The sequence below is a fragment of the Theropithecus gelada genome, chromosome 19 (genome assembly GCF_003255815.1).
Source record: "Theropithecus gelada isolate Dixy chromosome 19, Tgel_1.0, whole genome shotgun sequence".
In the NCBI taxonomy this organism is placed as follows: Eukaryota; Metazoa; Chordata; class Mammalia; order Primates; family Cercopithecidae; genus Theropithecus; species Theropithecus gelada.
The window spans coordinates 36,393,144-36,402,675 of NC_037687.1; the positions used below are offsets into that span (position 1 = coordinate 36,393,144).

The window sequence follows — 9,532 nt, forward strand, 5'->3', positions numbered from 1 at the left end:
CCCTCCTTCCTTCCTTCCTTCCTTCCTTCCTTCCTTCCTTCCTTCCTTCCTTCCTTCCTTCCTTCCTTCCTTCCCTCCTTCCCTCCTTCCTTTTTCTTTCTCCTCCTTTCCTTTCTTTTTCTTTCTTTTTCTCTTCCTTCTCTTCTCTTCTCTTCTTTCTCTTCTCTTCTGAGACAGGGTCTCCCTCTGTCACCCAGACTGGAACAGTGATGCAAACACAGCTCCCTGCAGCCTCAATCTCCCTGGCTCCAGGAATCCTCCCACCTCAGCCCCCTGAGTAGCTGGAACTACAGGCATGCACTAACACACTCCACTAATTTTTTTGTTTTTTGTAGAGATGGGCTCCCCCTATGTTGCCCAGGCTAATCTCAAACACCTGGGCTCAAGAGAGCTTCCTGCCTTGGCCTCCCAAAGTGCTAGGATTACAGGTGTGAGCCACCACACCTGGCCTCATTCATTTCTTTAAAATCTTGGCTCTAACTGTGAGGCAGGCCTGCATAGGAGTGAATCACATAGATGAAGTCCCTGCCTTTGTAAAGCTGACACCCCAGGCAGGCTCTGAGATGTGGCTGGCCACTGCTTCCCCCTCTATGCTCAAGCTGAGGCTGAGAACCTGGTTGTTCTTTCAGGAACAGAGGCGGCTGAGCCAGGAACGGGATCGCCTAGAGGGTCTTCGCCAGAGACTCCGGGAGGCCCAGGGACAGCTCAACTCCCAGCCAGAGGACCAGCGCGAGCGGCTTCTGCAGCGTGTGCAGGAGGTAATGGCCCTCTGGTTCTATCTTTTTTGTTTTTGAGACAGAGTCTTGCCCCATTGCCCAGGCTGGAGTGCAGTGGTGCAATCTCGGCTCACTGCAACCTCCGCCTTCCAGGTTCAAGCGATTCTCCCAACCCAGCCTCTCGTGTAGCTGGGACTACAGGTGCGCACCACCACACCCGGCTAATTTTTGGAATTTTAGTAGAGATAGGGTTTCACTGTGTTGGCCAGGCTGGTCTCGAACTCCTGACAGGTGATCCACCTGCCTCAGCCTTCCAGAGTGCTGGGATTACAGGTGTGAGCCACTGTGCCCAGTTGGCCCTCTGATTCTTAGCCCCCTCCTCCCCCAGGACCCAGGAATCCAGGTCTTCAGTCACCTTCTTCCTCTGACCAGGAGTCCCAGCCCCAGCACCCTACTCCCCGGGGCGCTAGGGATCCAGACATCCAGCCTTTTTGTGTTCCGACCTATAGATGAGGGAACAACTGGATGTGGCCCAACGCGCCTATGAGGACCTGGAGTTCCAGCAACTGGAGCGGGAGAGCCGGCAGGAGGAGGAGGATCGGGACAGCCCTGGGCCCCAGACGCCAGACCCCAAGGTCCAGGAACTTCAGGCCAGCACGGCGCAGCACAGAGTGAGCCATGCCAGACCAGCACTGCCCCCTTTGCTGCTCCTCTCTGTCTCCCCTGCTCTATGTCTGCCTTTTTCTCTGTCCTTGTTTCCTACCTGTCATGTTCTTCTGAATAGTAACAACAGGAGCTGGTACTGATGAAACATTTACTATGTGCCAGATATGGTCCTGAATGTTTCATGAGCATTTCCTCATTGAATCCTTACAACAAACCTATTGAGGCAAGTCCTATTACGTTGTTTTTTTTTTTCCATGTTATAAATAAAGAAGCTGAAGGTCAAGATGCTTAAGTAATCTTTTCAAAGTTTCTTTAGTAAGGGATAGAGCCAGGAGTTTTTTATTTTTATTTTTTGAGATAGGGTCTCACTCTGTCACCCAGGCTGGAGTGCAGTGACACGTTCACAGCTCACTGCAGCCTCGACCTCCTATGCTTAAGCGATCCTCCCACCTCAGCTTCTCGAGTAGCTGGGACCACAGGTACGAGCCCCCACACCTGGATAAGTTTTGTATTTTTAGTAGAGATGGGGTTTCACCTGGTCTCAAACTCTTGGGCTTAAGCAATCCTCCCACCTTGGCCTCTCAAGGTGCTGGGATTACAGGCATGAGCCACCGTGCCTCGCCACAGCCAGGATTTGAACAAACTTGGTATTCACCACCACATTCTTTGCCTCTGTTCCAAAAAGATACTCCATCAGATCCCTCCTGGGAGCTTCACATTCAAGGGTCTGACTTGTCAGACCCTTGGGAAAAAAATGGGCATGTTTGACCATATTTAACACAGAGTTTCCCAAAGTTTTGGATTAGAAAGCTCGACCGGGCTCAGTGGCTCACACCTGTAGTCTCAGCACTTTGGGAGGCCGAGGCAGGCAGATCACCTGAGGTTGGGAGTTCGAGACCAGCCTGACCAACATGGAGAAAGCCCGTCTCTATTAAAAATACAAAATTAGCCGAGCGTGGTGGCGCATGCCTGTAATCCCAGCTACTTGGGAGGCTGAAGCAGGAGAATTGCTTGAATCTGGGAGGCAGAGGTGGCGGTGAGCCGAGATTGAGCCATCGCACTTCAGCCTGGGCAACAAGAGCGAAACTGCGTCTCAAAAAAAAAAAAGCTCGGCCGGGCGCGGTGGCTCAAGCCTGTAATCCCAGCACTTTGGGAGGCCGAGACGGGTGGATCACGAGGTCAGGAGATCGAGACCATCCTGGCTAACACGGTGAAACCCCATCTCTACTAAAAAATACAAAAAACTAGCCGGGCGAGGTGGCGGGCGCCTGTAGTCCCAGCTACTCGGGAGGCTGAGGCAGGAGAATGGCGTAAACCCGGGAGGTGGAGCTTGCAGTGAGCTGAGATCCAGCCACTGCACCCCAGCCTGGGTGACAGAGCAAGACTCCGTCTCAAAAAAAAAAAAAAAAAGCTCTTCTGTGGGTTTCCTTTCCCCGTCTGTTTCTGGATCTTTTTCCTGTCTCACTGGCTTTTCCTTTGTCTCAGGTTGTCTCTATTTGTCTCTGTTCTATTTCTATCTTTTCTTTTCCCGGAATCTTTGTCTACATCTCTGTCTTTTGGGGCCTGTCTTGGTTGCTGTTCTCTCTGTCCATCCCTTTCTCTTCATCTTTCCCAGATCTCTTCTGGACCCTCAAAAGGGAAGAGGGTCCAGGGAGCTGAATGCTGGGTCCCCAGCCCTGGATGCTCCGACCCCGTGGTCTCTGGGAGGGGCTGGAGCAAACCCCAGCCCTCCAGGCAGACGTGGTTCTGTGGGAGGGTGGCTGGGGCCTTGGCAGATGAGTAACCGGGACAGGGTGCTCTGCAGCGCCGAATCCGGGTCCTGGAAGAGCAGCTCAAGTCACTGGGGGAGCAGATGGCAGCCGAGAGCCGGGGGCTGAGCCGGAAGAAGGAGGAGGCCCTTCAGGCCCTGTCACAGGTGAGCTCCCTGGCACCTGCCCTACCATCCTCACTTCCCCTTGGGGCATCCCACCACCTCCCCGCACCCCGGATGTCTCCTGACATTAGGGAAAGCAGCTAGGACAGCCCATTCTGACTTTGACACGTAGCTGTCCATATCTTCTGGTAGGAACGGAGCCGGCTGCTGGAGCTCAATTGCCTTCAGGGAACACCTGGCGGGGACTTCTCTGAGCCCAACCCAGCCCTCACTAAGGTATGGGGATTTTGTATGCCTCTCAGTCCCTCCTCCCTCAGACTGGAAAGTCCAGGCCCCAGCTCCTCCCTCAGACCCAGGAGTCCAGACCCTAGCCCCTCCTCCCTCAGATCAGGGGTCCTGCCCTGAGCACCCTCCTCCCTCAGACCCAGGAGTCCAGGCCCCCAGCCCCTCCTCCCTCAGACCCAGGAGTCCAGGCCCCCAGCCCCTCCTCCCTCAGACCCAGGAGTCCAGGCCCCCAGCCCCTCCTCAGCCCCTCCTCAGGGAGCCAGCAGTCTCTGCCCACAGCCCTATGCTGGGAGACTGGATACTAAGGACCACATTCCATCTCTCCTTAGTTTTTCTTTCTGAGAAATGGGTGGCACTAGAGGCATGGGCCAGAGCGTGTGGGAACTCATGGTTGCTCTGGGGTCCCTCCTGCTCCCACGAACTTTTACCCCCTCTCCTGCAGCTGCTGTTCACCCAGAAGACAGACCACCAGCTATTGGTGCTCCAGGACCCCGCAGCCCACTCCGCTGCCACCCCTACTTCTTCTTGCCTCTTCTCTGTCCACAGCTCCCTGCAGGTACTTCCCCCACTGCCTCTGTTTCCCCATATGTCTTATTGGTCAGCGGGGAGGGAGGGGCTAGGAGCAGAGTCCCCAAACTGGGGTCTCCAGAACTTCCACTCTGATTTTCTATACGGGGGTGTGGGGATAGGAAAGGCTGGCCAAGAGGATATTCCTATGACTCCAGCTTTATTATTATTATTTTTTTCTGCGTAACACCCACCCCTGCCCTGGTGAAATGGGAACATGTGCACCCAGGAGTAGACTTTAAAAGCAACCGAACAGTGTATTTTAATAAGAAGTTCTGCCCTTCTCAGAAGTAATGCAGCTACTTGTGTTTTGAGAATCCTTCTAGACTTCCTTAAAACTGTGGGGATCAGGGGGCAGCTCATTAACAGTTACAACAGACGGCCAGCACGGTGGCTCATGCCTATAATCCCAGCACTTTGGGAGGGCAAGGTGGGCGGATAGCCTGAGGTCAGGAGTTCGAGACCAGCCTGGCCAAGATGGTGAAATCCCATCTCTACCAAAAATACAAAAATTAGCCCGGCATGGTGATGTGAGGCTGAGACACGAGAATTGCTTGAACCTGAGAAGGCAGAGGTTGCAGTGAGCCGAGATTAGGCCACTGTACTGCAGCCTGGGTGACAGAGTGAGACTTTATCTCAAAAAAAAAAAAAAATCCCTAATCTAAAGTGCTCGAAAATCTGAAACTCTTTGAGTGCCTACATGACGCTCCAAGGAAATGCACATTGGAGCAGTTTGGGTTTCAGAGTTTTAGGTTACAGATGCTCAACCCAAATATTCCAAAATCTGAAAGAAAATCCCAAATCTGAAACCTTTCTGGTCCCAAGTATTTCCGAGAAGGGATATTCAACCCGTCCTTTTGAAAAAGATGTGTATTAGCTACTAGTTGGCTTTTCTTTTTAAAAATGATATATTTTGAACATATTTATGGGGTACATATGATGTTACATGCATAGAATGCATAATAAGTCAAGGTATTCGGGGTATCCATCTCAAGTATTTATCACTTCTGTATGTTGAGAACATTTCAAGTCCTCTTCTAGCTTTTTTTTTTTTTGACAGAGTCTCACTCTGTTGCCCAGGCTGGAGTGCAATGGTGGGATCACAGCTCACTGCAGCCTCAACCTACCAGGCTCAGGTGATCCTCCCTGAGTAGCTGGGACCACAGGCACGCACCATGTACAACCACACACCACCATGCACCACCACACACAACCACCCACCACCACGCACAACCACGCACCACCACACCTCATGCACCACACACAGCCACGCATCACCACGCACCGCCATGCACCGCCACACACAACCACGCACCGCCACGCACAACCAGGCACCACCACACACAACCACGCATCGCCACGCACCACCATGCACCGCCATGCACCACCACGCACAACCACGCACAAGCACGCACAAGCACGAACCACCAAGCACAGCTGATTTTTGAAGTTATTTTGGTACAGATGAGGTCTCCCTATGTTGCCCAAGCTGGTCTTGAACCCTTGGGCTCAAGTGGTCCTCCTGCTTTAGCCTCCCAAATTGCTGGGGTTACAGGCATGAGCCACCACGCAGGGGCCCAATTTGTAGCAATAGGGTCTAACTGGCTTTTATTTATTTATTTATTTGTTTGAGACAGAGTTTCACTCTTGTTGATCAGGCTGGAGTACAATGATGTGATCTCAACTCACTGCAACCTCCGCCTCCTGGGTTCAAGTGATTCTCCAGCCTCAGCCTCCCGAGTAGCTGGGATTATAGGCGTGTGCTACCACACCTGGCTAATTTTTTTTTTTTTTTTTTTTTTTGAGACGGAGTCTTGCTCGGTAGCCCGGGCTGGAGTGCAGTGGCCGGATCTCAGCTCACTGCAAGCTCCGCCTCCCGGGTTTACGCCATTCTCCTGCCTCAGCCTCCCAAGTAGCTGGGACTACAGGCGCCCGCCACCTCGCCCGGCTAGTTTTTTGTATTTTTAGTAGAGACGGGGTTTCACGGTGTTAGCCAGGATGGTCTCGATCTCCTGACCTCATGATCCGCCCGTCTCGGCCTCCCAAAGTGCTGGGATTACAGGCTTGAGCCACCGCGCCCGGCCCTAATTTTTGTATTTTTAATAGAGATGGGGTTTTGCCATGTTGGCCAGGCTGGTTTTCAGAACCTAGGTTCTTTTTCCCCTTTTTTTTTTTTTTTTTTTTTTTTTGAGATAGGGTCTGCCTCTGTCACCCAGGCCAGAGTGCAGTGACATGATCTGCCTCCCAGGCTCAAGCCATTCTCCCACCTCAGCCTCTGGAGTAGCTGGGACTACAGCCACCACACCCAGCTAATTTGTGTATGTGTGTGTGTAGAGATGGGGTTTTGCCATGTTGCCCAAGCTGGTCTCGAACTCCTGAGCTCAAGCAATCTTCCTGCCTCAGCCTCCCAAAGTGCTGGGATTACAGGTGTGAGCCACCACGCTCAACCTCCTAGAGCCTAGGTTCTTAATCACTCTGGGCTTGACATTCCACTGTGGGGACATGGAACAGCCCTCCCTCTGCAAGTTGTGATTTGAGGTTTTTTTCAACTTTAAGCAATGCTGTTAAGAATACGAGTGTGTGGGCCGGGCATGGTGGCTCATGCCTATAATCCCAGCACTTTGGGAGGCTGAGGCGGGTGGATCACCTGAGGTCAGGAGTTTGAGACCTGGGCGACAGAGTAAGACTGTGTCTCATAAATAAATAAATAAATAAATAATAACAGTGTGCGGCAGCTCATGCCTGTAATCCAGCACTTTGAGAGAGGCTGAGGTGGGTGGATCCCTTGAGGTCAGGAGTTCAAAACCAGCCTGGCCAACTTGGTGAAACCCCATCTCTACTAAAAATACAAAAAATTGGCTGGGCGCGGTGGCTCACGCCTGTAATCCCAGCACTTTGGGAGGCTGAGACAGGCGGATCACAAGGTCAGGAGTTCGAGACCAGCCTGGCCAACATGGTGAAACCCTGTCTCTACTAAAAATACAAAAATTAGCGAGGTGTGGCGCACATCTGTAGTCCCAGCTACTCAGGAAGCTGAGGCAGGAGAATTGCTTGAACCCAGGAGGTGCAGGTTGCAGTGAGCTGAGATCATGCCACTGCACTCCAGCCTGGATGACAGAGTTAGGCTTTGTTTAAAAAAAAAAAAAAAAATCAGCTGGGTGTGCTGGTGCATGCCTATAATCCCAGTTACTCAGGAGGCTGAGGCAGGAGAATAGTTTGAACCCAGGAGATGGAGGTTTCAGTGAGCCAAGGTCGCACCACTGCATGCCAGCCTGGGCGACAGAGTGAGACTCCGTGGCGGGGCGCGGTGGCTCACGCCTGTAATCTCAGCACTTTGGGAGGCCGAGGCGGGCAGATCATGAGGTCAGGAGATGGAGACTATCCTGGCTAACACGGTGCAACCCCGTCTCTACTAAAAAACAAACAAACAAAAAATCAGCCGGGCATGGTGGTGGGTGCCTGTAGTCCCAGCTACTCGGGAGGCTGAGGCAGGAGAAGGGCATGAACCTGGGAGGCGGAGCTTGCAGTAAGCCAAGATTATGCCACTGCATTCCAGCCTGGGCAACACAGCAAGACTCCGTCTCAAAAAATATATATATTGTTATTTACTAATCAATATTAATAATACTAATTTTAACGCACTTAATATAGGTCAGGGTCTATTCTAAACCATTTTATCACTTTGAACCTTATGGAATTGCTATTACTTGGAGGCAAGAAACAGTTGTATACTGGCAATTCCCCTGGCTCAACCTAATATATAAAATTTCATTTTTTCTTGGGAAGAACCCCCACAAGCAGGTTCCATCATTATTCAGGTGAAGGGTTAGCAGATGTTCTTCTGTATGGGAAATTAACTTTCTAGCTGCTACCCCTGGAAACCTGACGAAGGTAGGTGTCAGCTGTGTTGCCAGGCAACGTGACTTAGAATAGCAATTACCCTTATTAGTAAATTGCATATATGAAAATACTTGGTGGGACGCCATGTCCAGTCCTATGGAGTTGTCACCTGAGTTGTTGGCTCCTGTGCACAGGAGGCCTCTAAGCCCAGGTGTACCCTGTATCCACCAATGTGGATCTCATTGCTTAGCTCCTGGATCTCACCTGGGGGCCACCCATGCTTCTACATGCATTGTGTGAGGTCACTCGTTTAATTCTTGCAACAACCCAGGAAGGGCAGTGAGATGTTACCCACTTTACAGAGAGGACACCTCGCTTGAGAAGAGAAATGACTTGTCTATGACATGCACCCAGGAAGTGGCAGAGCTGGGATTTGAACCTGAACCGGCCTGTTTCTATGGCCTGCTGATGGCTTATGCGGTTCCTACAACATAAGTGCCATGCAGACAAAGCTGGGGTCTGTCCTGCCCACTTGGTTCCTCAGTGCCAAGTATCTAAGATCTCCCAGCTAGGAAGTGCTGGGAATATGGCTGAAAGGAAGGAAAAAGTCAAGAAAAGTCAAGAAAAAGTCAAGAAAAAGTCAGGGATTTGAGCCTCAGTTTCCTCTCCGTGAAGTGGAGCTAACATTTCTCAACTCCCAGAGTTTTTATTTTTAATTTTTTAATTTTTAAGACAGTCTCGCCGGGCGCAGTGGCTCACGCCTGTAATCCCAGCACTTTGGGAGGCTGAGGTGGGCGGATCACAAGGTCAGGAGATCGAGACCATCCTGGCTAACACGGTGAAACCCCGTCTCTACTAAAAATACAAAAAATTTAGTCGGGTATGGTGGCGGGCACCTGTGGTCCCAGCTACTCGGGAGGCTGAGGCAGGAGAATGGCGTGGGCCCGGGAGGCGGAGCTTGCAGTGAGCCGAGATCGCCACTGCACTCCAGCCTGGGCGACAGAGCGAGACTCCGTCTCAAAAAAAAAAAAAAAAAAGACAGTCTCGCTCTGTCGCCCAGGCTGGAGTGAAGTGTATGGTGCGATCTTGGCTCACTGCAGCCTCTACCTCCTAGCCTCAAGTGATTCTCTGCCTCAGTCCCCCAGGTAGCTGGGATTACAGGCATGCACCACCACGCCAGGCTAATTTTTGTATTCTTTGTAGACATAGGGTCTCACTATATTGCAAATTCCTGAGTTCAAGTGATCTGCCTTCCCCGGGCCTCCCAAAGTGCTAGGATTACAGGTGTCAGCCTTCATGCCTGGCCCATTATTTTCTTACCCATGATTCCCCTTAACCCCTAAATATTCCTAAATTTACTACCTAATGTCAAGCCCATTCTCTTATACAACCACAGTTCAATGATCAATTTCAGGAAACTAACACTGAGACAATACTATTAGAATCCACAGATCTTACTTATAATTTGTCAGTTGTTCCACCAATGTTTTTCCCCCCCTTTCTTTCTTTCTTTCCCTTCCTTCCTTCCTTCCTTCCTTCCTTCCTTCCTTCCTTCCTTCCTTCCTTCCTTCCTTCCTTCCTTCCT

General features: G+C 51.3%; 1 protein-coding gene across 1 annotated transcript in view; it reads left to right on the top strand.

Moving 5' to 3' along the window:
* Positions 1-9,532, top strand: part of PHLDB3 (pleckstrin homology like domain family B member 3) — a 32,890-nt gene that overhangs the window by 7,123 nt on the left and 16,235 nt on the right. Inside the window, exons 5-10 of the mRNA XM_025367285.1 lie at positions 630-758; positions 1,226-1,387; positions 3,025-3,027; positions 3,175-3,297; positions 3,448-3,531; positions 3,983-4,096. Coding sequence (XP_025223070.1) covers positions 630-758; positions 1,226-1,387; positions 3,025-3,027; positions 3,175-3,297; positions 3,448-3,531; positions 3,983-4,096 — 615 coding nt within the window. The remainder of the gene's footprint in view (positions 1-629; positions 759-1,225; positions 1,388-3,024; positions 3,028-3,174; positions 3,298-3,447; positions 3,532-3,982; positions 4,097-9,532) is intronic.